The 17,043-nt window shown below is 44.4% G+C and overlaps 1 protein-coding gene across 1 annotated transcript in view; it reads right to left on the reverse strand.

Annotated features, from left to right (window-relative positions):
- Nucleotides 1-17,043, reverse strand: part of SPMIP4 (sperm microtubule inner protein 4) — a 77,980-nt gene that overhangs the window by 49,314 nt on the left and 11,623 nt on the right. The window contains exon 2 of the mRNA XM_073677878.1: nucleotides 1,380-1,559. Within this exon, the coding sequence (XP_073533979.1) occupies nucleotides 1,380-1,559 (180 nt within the window). The remainder of the gene's footprint in view (nucleotides 1-1,379; nucleotides 1,560-17,043) is intronic.

A 17,043-nucleotide genomic window follows, 5' to 3' on the forward strand; every position in this document is an offset into this window, starting at 1 on the left:
GATTTGTCTGATTGCGGGGAGAGTGAAGTGGCCCCTGATTGGCCACAGGTTTCATGTGATGTTACAATGTTACGCAATCACCTGGAGAGACAGTGCCGACACCGCTGGAACAGCTCCGGCACCGGGGTAAGTGTAAGTGTTCTTTTAAAAGGAGGAAACATACGGATTGAGAAGGGGTTATCCAAATAGGGAATAAATCCTTTAAGGATTCAACTTTAGTAATGTAATGATAATCCGGACTCACTTTTTCCAGTGTGTGTGCGCCTTTGAAGAAGCTCTGGCGAAACGTGATCCTGGTTGTGCATTACAAATCCTGGTAAATACAATTTGGCCTGTCTTCTCTTTTTGCTATATGATGCTTTGTATCGCTTGTCTAAGTTTTTTAATCTTTTTATGATTTTTTTCCTTCTGTGAATCAGTGTATGATAAAAATAATTGATTTTGTATAATAATGTGGAATAGTCTCACTCACTTGTCTATAGGTTTTGTTCTTTTTTTTAAGGAGTAGCGATTCATTTGTTACGGTTGATATAAATTATGTCCAAAGACATACTGATAGGGAAATGTAGATTGTGAGCCCTAATGGGGACAGTGCCGATAATGTCTGGAAATTGTCTGAATTGTAAAGCGCTGCGGAATATGTTGGCGCTATATAAAATAAAAAGATTATTATTATTATTAGGTGTTCCATTAGCGGAATTTTACTGTTCTTGGTACCTGGCAATGTATAGTATGTATTATGAGGTGACATCTAGTGGTAGAATATGAAAATAACAGGTGTAATTGAGTTCTACAGTAAATGAAGTGACTTAAAATGAGTAATCCTGACCTCTAGTGGTCATATTGAAAGTTCTTATTTACCGACTAGAATTGTAGTTACGTGATACCTTCTTCACTGGCTGAGCAGAAAAAAATGCAGATAGTTGAGATAACTTAGGTTTCTGCCTCAGGCTTTGTCTGTTACAGAAACTAACATGCTATAACATTTTCAAGTATATAAAAAAAGTGCCGCAGGATACACTATCCCAATAAATGGATGACTTGCTAGAAAGACCTAATATACTGTAAGTGTCACCATAATTTCCACATGTGAGTAACATTACAAACTTCATTTTAATAAAATGTAATATCTGACATTTTACTTGGATTTTTATTTTATATGATTCATCAGATAAAAATAAAACATCCAGGGCAATAATTGCAGCCAGTATAGAAAATATGAAGACAGATACTGTTCAGTTAGAAAATGTCATAACCTGGTATTGGCCAGCAATTTAGGGTCACTTTGCAATTGCCCAAGAATATGACTTATACATGTCCAAAATATAATATTAAAAATTAAAAATAGTTTTTTAACTAGGTAAGTCTCGACAGCATACCTGGGCCAGGGATCTCCTCCATACCCATAGTGCTTATGCCCTTTTGTCTCTTGTGATGGGGGTTCTGTCTTTGGTCGCCGATCCTCTGGAAGAGCCACAGCTCCAATTCCTCCATATTCTCTTTCCCTGCCCCATGGAAGCCTTGGTATAACGGGTGTTGACGAACGATACTCATTATATCTGCATGATAGTTAGAATCATGGATCATGTTCACATTCCAAATAATTTAATTGATTTCAAAAGATTATATTAATTGGTACTGAAAAATTAAAAATGCTGTGAAATAATAAGACGATATTTGGGAAACCAAAACCAAAATAAAACAATCTATAGATGTATGTTTGCCATAGTTCTCTCTTTAAGTGACTCATCCTATTTGCATCCAGTTTTCTTACACTTATAGCCTTGAGCAGTCATGAGTTGATCAATATGTTTGCGGCTTCTATGAGTCACGAATGTGCTAGCAACAGATATGCAAACATGATTCTCCAACATATAGGAGTAGCATTCCAGCATGCAGAAAAGCATGAAGGAATGTATTTATTAAAGGGGGAGTCAGGGACTAAATAAATCCAGTATGCATATACAGTTGAAACCAGAAGTTTACATACACTATATAAAAAGACACATATCCATGTTTTTCTAAATATCTGACATGAAATCAGAATAAACCTTTCCCGTTTTATGTCAATTAGGATTACCATCATTTTTAATATTTGCCAAATGCCAGAATAATGAGAGAGAGAGAATGTTTTAAGGCATTTTTATTACTTACTGCAAAGTCAAAAGTTTACATACATTACATTAGTATCTGGTACCATTGCCCTTTTCTTCTTTTTAATTTAAGTGGTGAAAAAAAAATCCAAAGTTTGCTAAAAAAAAAAAAAAAAAAAGTTGCCATTTTCCGAGACCTGTAGCGTCTCCATTTTTTGTGATCTGGGGCTTGGTGGGGGCTTATTTTTTTATATTGATAGATCGGGCGATTCTGAACGTGGCGATACCAAATATGTGTATGTGGTTTTTTTTTTTTATTGTTTTATTTTGAAGGGGGAGATTTCAACTTTTATATATTTTTTAATATTTTTAAAACATTTTTTTTACACTTTCTGTTTGCTTCAATAGTCTCCATGGGAGACTAGAAGCAGCAGCTATCTGATCCCCTCTGCTACATACTGGCGATGAGCAGATCGCCTGTATGCAGCAAATGTGCTCACTTGCTATGTGGTCGGCGCTCATACCAATCAAGACATGACAACCACAGGGGTCTGCTGACGGTGTGACTGATGGGCAGAGTCAGTGATGCGCTTCCTGGAAGCACAAGTTAAATGACGCTGTCAGAGATTGACAGCGGCATTTAACTGTTTAACAGCCGTGGGTGGATCGCGATTCCACCCGCGGCTGTTGTGGGCACATGTCAGCTGTATAAATCTGCTGACATGTGCCTGGTTCAGTGCAGGCTCAGCGCTAGAGCCCGCGCTGAACCAGGGGTGCCGACGTGATGCGTACTAATACGCACCACGTCGGAAAGGGGTTAACTTCCTGGCTGATGTCTTGAGATGTTGCTTCAGTATTTCCACATAATCTTCTTTTCTCATGATGCCATGAGAAGTGCACCAGTCCCTCCTGCAGCAAAACAACCCCACAACATGATGCTGTCACCCCCGTGTTTCACCGTTGGGATGGTGTTCTTAGGCTTCCAAGCTTCTCCCTTTTACCTCCAAACGTAACGATGGTCATTATGCCTAAAAAGTTACATTTTAGTTTCATCAGACCACAGTCACCAAAAATTAAGGTCTCTTTTCCTGTGTGCATTTGCAAATATTAATCTGTCTTTTTTATGTTTCTTTTGGAGTAATGGCTTCTTCCTGGCAGAGTGGCCTTTCAGCACATGTAGATACAGTACTCGTTTAACTGTGGATACTGACACAATCTTACCAGCTTCCGCCATCATCTTCACAAGGTCTTTTGCTTTTGTCCTTGGGTTGATATGCACATGTCAGACCAAAGCACGTTCATCTCTGCTACACAGAGCCCATCTCCTTCCTGAGCGGTATGATGGCTGGACATTCCCATCTTGTTTGTACTTGCGTATAATTATTTGTACAGATGAACGAGGCACCTTCAGGTATCTTGAAATTGTACCCAAGGATGAGCCAGACTTGTGCAAGTCCACAATTCTCTTCCTGATATCTTGACTGATTTCTTTAAACTTTCCCATGATGCTACACAAAGAAGCAGTCTGTTTCAGGTGTGCATTAAAATACATCCACAGGTGTGTCCCTAATTAACTCAGATGTTGCCAAAAAACCTATCAGAAGCAACATATGGGCAGTCCAGAATTGTTAAAGGCATAGTAATCTTAGTGTATGTAAACTTTTGACTTTGCAGTAAGTAATAAAAATGCCTTAAAATATTCTCTCTCATTATTCTGGCATTGGGCAAATATTAAAAATTATGGTAATCCTAATTGACCTAAAACGGGAAAGGTTTATTCTGATTTCATGTCAGATATTGAGAAAAACATGCAAATGTGTCTTTTTATATAGTGTATGTAAACTTCTGGTTTCAACTTATATAAATATATATATATGTATATGTTGTAAGGTGGCTAATGGTCGCATAGTCGATAGGAGGTATGTATCACAAAGATGGCTGGTCTTTGTGATGCAACTCAGAGTATTTTCTCTAGTGCACACATGCGCTAAGAGGACTAATTGGTGCACCTGGGACCGGATTACGGGTAGTTTGAGAGATGGGCGGGTCTTGCTACCCACATACCTCACCTCTAGGTGTGGATAACAGCCTATTTAATGGAGGCTATTGTTTGGCACATGGTCTGTGTGTTTGGAGGAAGAAGGCCTCCTGTGTATGTTTGTCTCCGGACTGAGCAAGGATACTGGAGGCTACCCCAGCCTGTGTGCCACGCAGGCCTGATTGAGCAGAGACCTGCCAAGGACATTTTTCTTTGTTTGCCTGATCTAAAGGCTGTTTGCTTTTCTGTTTGGCTTCTGAGTTTATGATGTAATAAACCCACACGAACTTTTAAAGGAACAAGCCTCCTGTTTCCCTACCGTCGCACCCAAGTGAGTAAAACCCCTACAGTTGGTGTTAGACGTGCGGGCAGCGCTCCCAGCAGAGACGTGTGATTGCTACAGAAAGTACTGCATGCTCTGGTTCAAGTCTGTCGCAAGCCAGGAAGCATCGCCAGACAAGATGGAGGACCTGCTGAAACACCTGGTTCAGTCGCAGCAGCAGCAGAAGACCAACAGGCTGTTGATACAGCAAATCCGGCAGCACCAGCAGAAGCAGGGGCAGCAGATGCAGCTTCTGGCAACCGCCATCCAGGGCATGACGAGCACCCCAACCCCAGGTCCGGCTGATGACTCCCATGTCTGGAAGGCGGTAAGATTGGCTTTGCAGAAGATTACCCCTGGGGATGATGTGGAAGCTTTTCTGACTGTATTTGAAAGGGTGACTGAGATGGAGAAACGTCCGCCAGAGCAGTGGGCAGAGGTGCTGGCGCCATACCTGACAGGGGAGCCCCGGAAGACATAGTATGATTTAGCTTTGCAGGACGCCAAAGAGTATGGCAAGCTAAAAAGTGAGATTTTGGCGCGCTTGGGGGTGACAACGATCGTCAGGGCGCAGCGGGTCCATGGCTGAGCGTATCCCCGTGACAAACCACCTCGCTCCCAAATGTTTGACCTGTTGTACCTGGTCCAGAAGTGGCTGCAGCCGGAGTCCTCTACGCCTGTGTAGATAGTAGAGCGGGTGGTGATGAACCTGTTTGTGCACTACCTGCCGAGGCCAATACAGACTTGGGTTGCCCAGAGCGATCCCCGGAATGCCGATGAACTGATCGGACTGGTCGAGAGCTGCCAGGGGATTGAAGGTTCCTTGGGAAGGCAACCCGCTCCATATTGGGGGTCCCAACAGGGGTCGGAGGCCCAAAAGGGGGTGGGGCATCCAACGTCCAAAGGGGCGGGGGAGGTGGTGTCCAAGGTCCCTACCGGTGATGTTATTTGCTGAAGGTGCCACGGCCCATGTCATATTGCCGCCCGTTGTGCCCTGACCATATTGCCACCCGTTGTGCCCTGACCCCCTAGCAGATGGACTGCAGCATAGGACGCCGCTTTTCGTATTATGCGTATCCAGCCTGCAGTGTGAACTGTCCACCCAACGAGGGGCCAAAAGCATGTCCCGTAAAGGTGAATGGTTGGCAAGTAACAGCACTACTAGACTCCGGGAGTCTGGTGACCCTGGTGTGGGCCACACTTCCTCTCTAACTGATCCCGGGGAAAAAAGTTGGCGTACAGTGCATTCATGGTGATGGTAAGGACTATCCCATGGCCAGAGTGGACACTGAAACGGTCCATGGTACTGAGTTCCACGAGGTCGGCGTCGTTCAGGACTTGTTGCACCCCATCATTATAGGCCGGGACTTTTATTTATTTTGGGATCTGTTCAGAGTTCGCTGGCGCAGTTAAGAAGCCAGGTACCCCTGAAGAGGTATCACCACACCCAGAGTTAGACGGTTTCCCTTTTGTGTTCTTGTGGGGGATGAGGAGGTAGTGTCCCCCGAATCTGACATTCCTGAGTTAGGGGTGACCAGTAAGAATTTTGGGTCTGCCCAACATAAGGACCTAACTCTGAAGGAATTCTTCAATAATGTCACGGTCATAAATGGGGTGGCACAGGAATCGGGGGCTACACAAGGTTTCCCTATTTTATGATAAGTGGGGAATTGTTGTACCGGGTCACGAAAGTGAGGGAGATGCTGGTGGAACAGTTAATAGTGGTGAACATTGGACATAATTTAAAAAAATATCACAGTAAAAGATAATGCCTTACCAAAACCAGGTCAGATTACCAATGCACTGCAGGATGCAGCAAGCCTCCATGATAAAGGTGGGGGGGAGCACATGTGCAAAATACTGATGTAGACAGCCACCCACTAACCCACCAACCCATGGAGGGGGAGGCTGCGCAGTACCATACATGCACACTGATGGAGTCTCACAGATATGTGTGATGCACAGTGTCTGGCTTGCAGCCTATTGATGACGCCCATACTATTAGATCAGATGGGGTGTCCAGCACTATATACAGGCACCCCCACAGGACAGACGCCCCAATACACCCAGCCAACACTAAAGAGGCTTTTCCGCATCCTGCAAAAAAATGTGCAAAGAAGATGAAAAATAGTGTATAAGATAAATACACCACATGAGGTATTGGTCGATATTTTGGCCAAAATACACAAGCTCGCAACCCAAACGTCAAGGGTCCTCATACTTGCGAGTCCTAACACTAAATTAAATTAACATTAAAAATGGTGAACATTGGACATAATTTCAAACAATATCACAGTAAAAGATAATGCCTTACCAACACCAGGTCAGATTACTAATGCACTACAGGATGCAGCAAGCCTCCATGATAAAGGCGGGGGAAGCAAATGTGCAAAATACTGATACAGACAGCCACCTACTAACCCACCAACCCATGGAGGAGGCGGCTGCGCAGTACCATACATGCACACCGTTGGAGCCTGCATAGGGCGTCAGTCACAGTTAATAGTGCTGTATCCCTATAGACGGAAGGTATTGGACATGGCCCATTCACATATCTTGAAAGGACATTTAGTGGTGGAAAAAACGCAGGAACGGATCATGCAGAGGTTCTATTGGCCCGGGTGCCACCGGGAAATATTAAAATATTGCAGGTCTTGCCCTACATGTCAGTTAACCGCCCCCACCTCTCACCTTCGAAGTCCCCTTGTGCCATCATTACCCATTATTGAAGTGCCATTCGAGGGAATTGCCATGGATTTGGTCGGTCCCCTGGTTAAATCGGCTCGTGGGCATCAGTATATATTGGTCATCCTAGACTATGCCACACGCTATCCTGAAGCAATACCCCGCCCACACTTGGAAAAACTCCACTTCTGCACCCCGTCCTCACCAATCACACATTACCAGTTCCCAGTGAACACCAGATCACATACATAGCCAGCAGCTTTTGTTTTGGCCAATAGATTTTTAAAGCCGCCACCACGATAAGGTAGACTCTTCTGGCTGGGCCCTACTTTTACCTGTTAAATTTTCTTAAAATATCCAATACTCTTTTTATGTATATTTTTATTTATTTTTCTTTAAGGGAATGTGTCATATACATTTTTTAACCCCTTTAAAGCCCAAGAAGTACTAATACGTCTCTGCGCCCTGGGCTTTAAGAGCCTGATACGTATTAGTACGTCTTTGCGATTGCGCCAGCACACATGCCGAAGTCGATCGCAGCATTGCCGGGGCAAGGGGAGGTGATCGCAATACTCAATACTCCTCTCCCAGCCTCCAGCGCTGTCTGCCGCGGCTTCCCTGATGTTGCCATGATGACCCGATGTCGTCATGACAACATCCGAGTCACCAGACAGCAGGAAGATATTTTGGTCATGCGCAGTGCATGACCAAAGTATATTCTGCATCTGCAGCGCATGACCAAAGTATATTCTGCATCTGCAGCGATGACAGCATGCATAGCACAGGGATGGTCCTCCATCCCTGTGCTATACAGGCGATCAGAATAAAAAAAGTGAAAGTCCATAGTGGGACAAAGTATAAAAGTAAAAAAACTGTCAGAAAGTGAAAAAAAATAAAAATATTGTAAAAATAAAAAAATAAAATAAAAAAAATAATCCACCAAAAATAAAAATATAGTGTACCCATCAATAAATATTATTATGAAAAAAAACAAGCAAAACAATCAAAATACACATATTTGGTATCGCCGCGTCCGGAACGACCGGACCTATAAAACTGTCCCACTAGTTAACCCCTTTAGTGAACACGGTAAGAAAATAAATAAAAAACGAAGCAAAAAACAATGCTTTATCATCATACCGCCAAACAAAAAATGGAATAACACGCAATCAAAAACACGAATATAAATAAAAATGGTACCGCTGAAAACGTCATCTTGTCCCGCAAAAAACAAGCTGCCATACAGCTCCATGAGCCAAAAAATAAAAAACTTATAGCTCTCAGAATAAAGCGATGCAAAAAATAATTTTTTCTATAAAATAGTTATTGTGTAAAAGCGGCAAAACATAGAAAAATGATATAAATGTGGTACCGCTGTAAACAAACTGACCCGAAGAATAAAGCTGCCTTATCAATTTTACCACACGCGGAACAGCATAAAAAATGTAAAAAAAAAAAACAATTCCTGAATTGTTGTTTTTTGTTTATTCTGCCTCCCAAAAATCAGAATAGAAAGCGATAAAAAAAGTCACGTGCCTGAAAATGGCACCAATAAAAACGTCAACTCATCCCGCAAAAAACAAGCCATTACATGACTCTGTCGGCCAAAATATGGAAAAATTATAGCTCTCAAAACATGGCGATGCAAAAACTAGATTTTACAAAAAATGTTTCTTTTAGTGTGTGACAGCTGTCAGTCATAAAAACCCGATATGATTCTGGTATCGCTGTAATCACACCGACCCGAAGAATAAGGTCGTCTAATCACTTATACCACACGAGGAACAGCATAAAAATAAACTATAGGGATAGGATTGTGCTAGGGTTAGGGTTGGTCTAGGGTTAGGGTTGGGCTAGGGCTAGGGTTGGGCTAGGGTTAGGGTTGGGATTTTTTTCAAAAGTAAAAAAAAAAAGATGACGATATGGTGACTAGTGTTGAGCACAAGTGCTCGCTACTTGAGTTTGCATCGGGTGCTCGGCTATGCACTGAGTATCGCGGGTGCTCAAGTGACATGCTCGAGTCTCCGCCCCCTATGCTTCGCGGCCAAAAAAACCTTGCGGGGATTGCCTGCCATGCACGAGCGTTCCCCGCATGCTTTTTGTTGGGTGTCTAATAATCGTGAAACATGTGGGCGGGGACTTGAGCATGTCACTCGAGCACCCGCGATACATGGTGCATACTTGAGTACCCGATGAAAACTCAAGTGGCGAGCACTTGCGCTCAACACTAATGACAACTTATTCAATATGATGACCTAATGTTATCAAATTCTGTGTCATACCTCTGGGTTCAAAATGTTCACTATACCCCTTGATAAGATCCTTGAGGGGTCTAGTTTCCAAAATGGTGAAAATGCAAAATTGGGAGCTGAAAAACATTTTTTGTGGGAAAAATGTGAAAATTTTATTTTTACTGCTCAATGTTAGAAACTTCTGTGAAGCACTTGGGGGTTCAAGGTGCTCACCACACATTTAGATAAGTTCCCTGAGGGGGTCTAGTTTCCAAAATGGTGTCACTTGTGGGGGGTTTCCACTGTTTAGGCACATCAGGGGCTCTCCAAACGCAACATGTCGTCCGCTAATTATTCAAGCAAATTTTACAATCAAAAAGTCAAATGGCGCTCCTTCCCTTCCGAACCCTGCCGTGCGCCCAAACAGTGGTTTTCTCCCACATATGGGGCATCTGCGTGCCCAGGGGAAATTTCACAACAAATTTTGGGGTCCATTTTTTCATGTTACCCCTGCGAAAATAAAAAAAATTGGGTCTAAAGTAACATTTTTGTGAAAAAAGTGAAATGTTAATTTTTTTCTTCCACATTCCCAAAATTTCTGTGGCGCACCTGAAGGGTTAATAAAGTTCTTGAATGTGGTTTTGAGCTCCTTTAGGGGTGCAGTTTTCAGAATGGTGTCACTTTGGGGTATTTTCTGTCATAAAGACCCCTCAAAGTGACTTCAAATGTGATGTGGTCCCTAAAAAAATGGTTTTGTAAATTCTGTTGGAAAAATGAGAAATTGCTGGTCAACTTTTAACCCTTATAGCTCCCTAATGAAAAAAAATTTTGGTTCCAAAATTGTGCTGATGTAAAGTAGACATGTGGGAAATGTTATTAACTATTTTGTGTGTCATATCTCTCTCATTTAAGGGCATAAAAATTTAAATTTTTAAAATTGCAAAATGTATCAAAATTTTCGCCAAATTTCCTTTTTTTTTTTTCACAAATAAACGCAAGTGATGTCGTAGAAATTTTACCACTATCGTGAAGTACAATATGTCACGAAAAAACAGGGGGGATCCGTTGATCCGTTGATCTCAGAATCAGGGGGATCCGTTGAAGCGTTCCAGAGTAATTACTTCATAAAGTGACAGTGGTCAGAATTGTAAAAATTGGCCTGGTCATTAATGTGCAAACCACCTTAGGTTGTAAAGGGGTTAAAATGACCAATAATACCACATACAAGGAATACCACCACACTATGACCATACCACATATTACCACCACATAGTGACCGAATAATACCACACAGATGGGACAAAAACCGCCACACAATGACCAGACCACAAATTACCACCACATTGTCACCGAATACTACAATTCTGATCATTAATAAAAGAACACAATTCTAATATTACCATAAGTGCCATTATACACAGGATCTCTGTACATGGTATACAGTGGTGGCCAAAAGTATTGACACCCCTGCAATTCTGTCAGATAATACTCAGTTTCTTCCTGAAAATGATTGCAATCACAAATTCTTTGGTATTATTATCTTCATTTAATTTGTCTTCAATGAAAAAACACAAAAAGAATTGTCCTAAAGCCAAATTGGATATAATTCCACACCAAACCTAAAAAAGGGGGTGGACAAAAGTATTGGCAGTGTTTGAAAAATCATGTGATGCTTCTCTAATTCGTGTAATTAACAGCACCTGTAACTTACCTGTGGCACCTAACAGGTGTTGGCAATAACTAAATCACACTGGCAGCCAGTTAATATGGATTAAAGTTTACTCAACCTCTGTCCTGTGTCCTTGTGTGTACCACATTGAGCATGGAGAAAAGAAAGAAGACCAAAGAACAGTCTGAGGACTTGAGAAACCAAATTGTGAGGAAGCATGAGCAATCTCAAGGCTACAAGTCCATCTCCAAAGACCTGAATGCTCCTGTGTCTTCCGTGCGCAGTGTCATCAAGAAGTTTAAAGCCCATGGCACTGTGGCTAACCTCCCTAGATGTGGACGGAAAAGAAAAATTGACGAGAGATTTCAATGCACGATTGTGCGGATGGTGGATAAAGAACCTCGACTAACATTCAAACAAGTTCAAGCTGCTCTGCAGTCCGAGGGTACAACAGTGTCAACCCGTACTATCCGTTGGCGTCTGAATGACAAGGGACTGTATGGTAGGATACCCAGGAAGACCCCACTTCTTACCCCGAGACATAAAAAAGCCAGGCAGGAGTTGGCCAAAACTTACCTGAGAAAGCCTAAAACGTTTTGGAAGAATGTTCTCTGGTCAGATGAGACAAAAGTAGAGCTTTTTGGGAAAAAGCATCAACATAGAGTGTACAGGAAAAAAAAGAGGCATTCAAAGAAAAGAACACGGTCCCTACAGTCAAACATGGCGGAGGTTCCCTGATGTTTTGGGGTTGCTTTGCTGCCCCTGGCACTGGACTGCTTGACCGTGTGCATGGCATTATGAAGTCTGAAGACTACCGACAAATTTTGCAGCATAATGTAGGGCCCAGTGTGAGAAAGCTGGGTCTCCCTCAGAGGTCATGGGTCTTCCAGCAGGACAATGACCCAAAACACACTTCCAAAAGCACTATAAAATGGTTTGAGAGAAAGCACTGGAGACTTCTAAGGTGGCCAGCAATGAGTCCAGACCTGAATCCCATAGAACACCTGTGGAGAGATCTTAAAATTGCAGTTTGGAGAAGGCACCCTTCAAATATCAGGGACCTGGAGCAGTTTGCCAAAGAAGATTGGTCTACAATTCCAGCAGAGCATTGTAAGAAACTCATTGGTGGTTACCGGAAGCGGTTGTTCGCAGTTATTTTGACTAAAGGTTGTGCAACCACATATTAGGCTGAGGGTGCCAATACTTTTGTCTGGCCCATTTTTGCAGTTTTGTGTGAAATGATCAATGATTTGATTTTTGCTTCATTCTCTTTTGTGTTTTTTCCTTGCAAGCAAATTAAATGAAGATAATAATACCAAAGAATTTGTGATTGCAATCATTTTCAGGAAGAAACTGAGTATTATATGACAGAATTGCAGGGGTGCCAATACTTTTGGCCACCACTGTACGGTGTATAATGTAAGTGTACAGGTAATCTAGTGATCACCAGTGACATTATACACGGGAGCTCTGTATATAGTGTACAGGTATCACCAGTGGCATTATACACAGGAGCTCTGTATATAGTGTACCGGTAATACAGTGATCAGCAGTGACATTATACACAGGAGCCCTGTACACAGTATGTAGTTTATAGTGTCAGTGTACATGTAATACACTGACTCACCAGTGACGTCTCTAGGTGAAGTCCTTCATCTTCGCTGTTCTCCTTCATCCAGCACAGACCGACATCACTTCTTCCAGCCAGGACTCGTCTCTGCATAAAATAACACACAGTTATCTAGAGCACATTCCCAAACTTCTTCATTACACAGCTGAATACAGATGTGCACCCACCATTAATATATAATTAGTCATTATGCAACCCACCATTCCAAATATAAATTGTAATCCACCACTGTGCCCCCACTAACTGTAAATAGCCACTTCCACAACCTAATAAATATATAAATTAATTAGAACCTGTACTCTTGTCCCCAATTTATTACCAGTCATACTCCTGCATCCTCCATGCCCCCCCACTCTGTACCTCCTGCTTCCCCGATTCATTATATTTACATGCACCCTCTGCCCCAATTCATCATGCCATGTTCATGCTCGTCCCTATGTGCAGCTCATTCTCCCCCCTCACTTCCAATTCCCCATGTGCAGCTCATTCTCCCCCCTCACTTCCAATTCCCCATGTGCAGCTCATCCCCCCCTACTCCCAATTCCCCATGTGCAGCTCATTCCCCCCCACTACCAATTCCCCATGTGCAGCTCATTCTCCCCCCACTACCAATTACCCATGTGCAGCTCATTCTCCCCCCCACTTCCAATTCCCCATGTGCAGCTCACCCCCCACTCCCAATTCCCCATGTGCAGCTCAATCTCCCCCCTCACTTCCAATTCCCCATGTGCAGCTCATTCTCCCCCCACTCCCAATTCCCCATGTGAAGCTCATTCCCCCCCCCCACTCCCAATTCCCCATGTGCAGCTCATTTCCCCCCCATTCCCCATGTGCAGCTCATTATGCCCCCCCAATTCCCCTTGTGCAGCTCACCCCCCCCCACTCCCATTTAATTAATTGTATTCAATAAAATAAAGTTGTCGAACTTACTCCTCATGCGATCCTTGCAGAATCCTGGAACTCAATGTCGCTTCCGCCGGGTTCTCTTAACTTCTGGTCATGTGATGACGCGTATGTTCCGTCATATGACCGGAATTCAGGAGAAGCATGAAAGAGCTGCTGCAGCTGCGCAGCTCCGGTAAGGAACCCTGTGCCGAGATGTGCGTCGCCTAATGCGGCACATGCCCTGGCGCTCGGCACTTTATTACAGCATGGGGCCCCATGAGCAGAAGCACAAGAGGGGGGCCCCAACTGGGCCCGGGCCCCCACTCTGTACTGCTGCTCGCGGGGCCCCATACAGCAGTAAGGGCAGTAATGCCCTGATGGCGGCCCTGCAGCATAGGATTGTGAAGGTAATGCCTATTGTAAGAGGACATCTCCTCCAGACACAAGAAGCTCAGATCAGGGTCTACAACCGTTCAGCCAGAGTGAGGCAGTTCAATCTGGGAGACTGATTCCTTGAGCTAATTCCTACTGTGGAGAGCAAATTCTTGGCCAAATGGCAAGGGCCGTATGATGTGGTGGAGAAGCTTGGTGATGTGAACTATAAGATTCATCAACCAGGAAGACGGAAACTATATCAGATCTACCATGTCAACCTCATCAAGCCATGGCAAGACAGAGAGCTGGCTGAAACTCCATGCTTGCTGGGCAAGCCAGAAGGCGAGGTTGGAGGTGTCGCCATAGTGGAGATGCTCAAAAACAGCAGTGCTGGGAGTTGCTCCAGAAGAACAGAAACCTATTCTCGAAATTGCCGGGGTGCACAAAGGTCATAGACAACGAAGTTCTTATGGAGTCACATCTGTGCGTAAAAGTGAAGCCCTATCAAATTCCGGAGGCCCGACGAGAACTGATTTCCAAGGAGATGGAGCGTATGTTGAAACTCGGGGTCATTGAGGAATCCAAGAGCAGTTGGTCGAGCCCGATTGTCCTAGTCCCAAAGCCCGATGGTAAATGGAGGTTCTGCAATGACTATCGGAAGTTGAATGAGGTCTCCAAGTTCGATGCATATCCCATGCCACGCGTCGATGAGCTGATCGAGAGACTTGGGCCAGCAAGGTACATAACCACCTTGGATTTGACAAAGGAATATTGGCAGATAACTATGGCACAGGGAGCCAATGAGAAGACTGGTATAGAGATGATTCTGATGGAGACTCTTCAAAACAGAGCGGATATGAAGATGATTGTGAGTCCAGGTCTCTGGAGACGATAAAGATGTCATCCAGGTTGACTAATACATACTGATACAAAATGTCAGAGAAGATTACATTGACAAAATGCTGGAACACAGTCAGTACATTGCTTAAACCGAAATGCTTAACAAAATATTTATACTGACCATCACAGATGTTGAATGCTGTCTTCTATTTGTTGCTTTCTTTAATGCAGATTAGGCTGTAGGCTCCATGTGTCACGGGTGTGTCAGATGTGACAGACAGTCGCCCTGCAGTTGGTTGCAGGAGATCTCGTTTGGCATTGCAGACATCTTCCTAGATCTATCACTTGCTAGGACCCAGCGGCTACCTTCGTCCTGCTGATTGACTACCAGGCTTGGGTGTTTAAATACCTACTGTTTGCTAGAGGGAGGTGCAGGCGACATTCACATGACCACTCGTCAAGGCTTGAGCAAGAGCAGTACTTCTTCCTCTGTGGTGCTAAGAGGACGTGTGGCACCCTGCTGTGCACAGGTACCACAGGACCCAGGGTGCATGGATGGACTTCTCCACAAGAGGCCCTCATTACATACAAACACCTCCACCCTTCCACCTCACACCACCAGAGGGAGCCCGTTAGGGATATATATATGGAGGGTGGAGCCAGGCAGTTCAGTTAGTTGATCAGTCAGACTGAGAGAGAGTCTGAGAGCGTGCTGGCGCTGAGAGCAGCGAAGATGCAGCGCGTCTGCTGCTGAGTTCTGAGGGCCACGAGTGTGGCCGAAGGCAAGAGGAGAAAGGAGAGAGGAGTTGAGGGGACAGAGGAGCATCATAGGCTCACCCCGATATACAAACCGGACACCGGGTCCGCGCCTACAGGGTCCTTTATACCCAGTAGGGATCACCGGCATTCCAGGAGGACTACAAGTCCCTGGCAGACCTGAAGCTAGACCAGGAACCACGAAGGCCCTAGCCTTACCAGGGATAGTGGTTGCCAGCAGAAGGTCCTACTACCGAGCGACAGGTGAAGGAACAGCACGACACGTAAGCTAGGCCCAGTTGCAGGCTGGTCAGGAGCATACAGAGAGGCAGACACGGACCAGGAGGCCTTATACCCGCTCACTGGGGAGTACCCTACTGAGTACCCTGGACCGTACCTGACATCCGCACCAGTAAATGTATTGAAGCGAATCCCCTGTCTCTATCAGTTACTCCTGCTGCGCCATCCCACCTGCACTACAAGTCCCAGCATCACCACCCACCAAACTCCACACTGCCCCGGGGGCCCGCTCCACCTGTGGGGAGCAGAAACACCTCAGCTGCCATCCCATCACCCCCCAGAGGTCTGCAGCTGCGCTGGTAAACCTTACCAGGTACCACAGGTGGCGTCACAAACTATTTATTTTATTTTTCCTATCCAAGTTACAATCCCCCTTTTTGGTTGACCGCCCTGGGCCACGGACCGGGCCAGCCACTGTGACATACCCTCCCCAGCATCCATAGGCCCGGCTGCCGAGTACCCCATTGCCCTGGGGGCGCGTCAGACGTGTGCGCATCTCTCTGAAGTCGACTAAAGCTAAGCTGTTTTCCCTTGTTTGTTCCCTCTTGTTTTTAGTTGCTAGCGGGGATCGACTAGTTCTCACCCCCCCCTTCCCTAGCAAGGTCCAAACGCCAGGGAAAGACAGGGCTAGGTTCCAGAGCGGCGATTGGTGCGGAACCAATATAGGGACATTTAGGGGAGTCAGGGAGATATCAGGTCAGCCTAGGAGGTCTCCACTCCCCCCTTTCCCTAGAGTCTGGGTCCCCTTCCCCCATTCCCTTTGTGTCACTTAGTCTTTCCTACACCTTGCGTGACACCATGCTGATCTAATTCAGTGAAGATGGCAGCACCTTTATTCCAATATTAAGTCTTTCAGAGTGATTTTATTCAGAGCCCGATAGTCTGTGCATGGTCAAGAGATTCTCTTTTATTTTTTACTAAGAAGAAGTCTTTATCAGCTGCTCTTTTTAATGTAGGCAGACATTGGTTCAGTCTCAGGGAGAAATAAAGGGTAAACTCTTGCCATGGCTGGTTCTGTACCTGAAAAAGAAAGGCTATTCCCTTTTGCTTAGCAAAGTCATTTGTGAAGTCTAGGTAAGGAGCAAATTAAAAGTAATGTAGGGAGAGTAGAGTTGCAAAAAGGGTGATCGATTTTGAGCTTTGAGGCAATTTTGAAAGCAAGATGATCCCAACTGAGCAATCTGATCAGAGTACCAATCAATGGCATGTGCATATAACC

This window comes from Phyllobates terribilis, unplaced genomic scaffold (genome assembly GCF_046119375.1).
Source record: "Phyllobates terribilis strain yellow unplaced genomic scaffold, ASM4611937v1 Scaffold_4__5_contigs__length_816908805, whole genome shotgun sequence".
Taxonomy (NCBI): Eukaryota; Metazoa; Chordata; class Amphibia; order Anura; family Dendrobatidae; genus Phyllobates; species Phyllobates terribilis.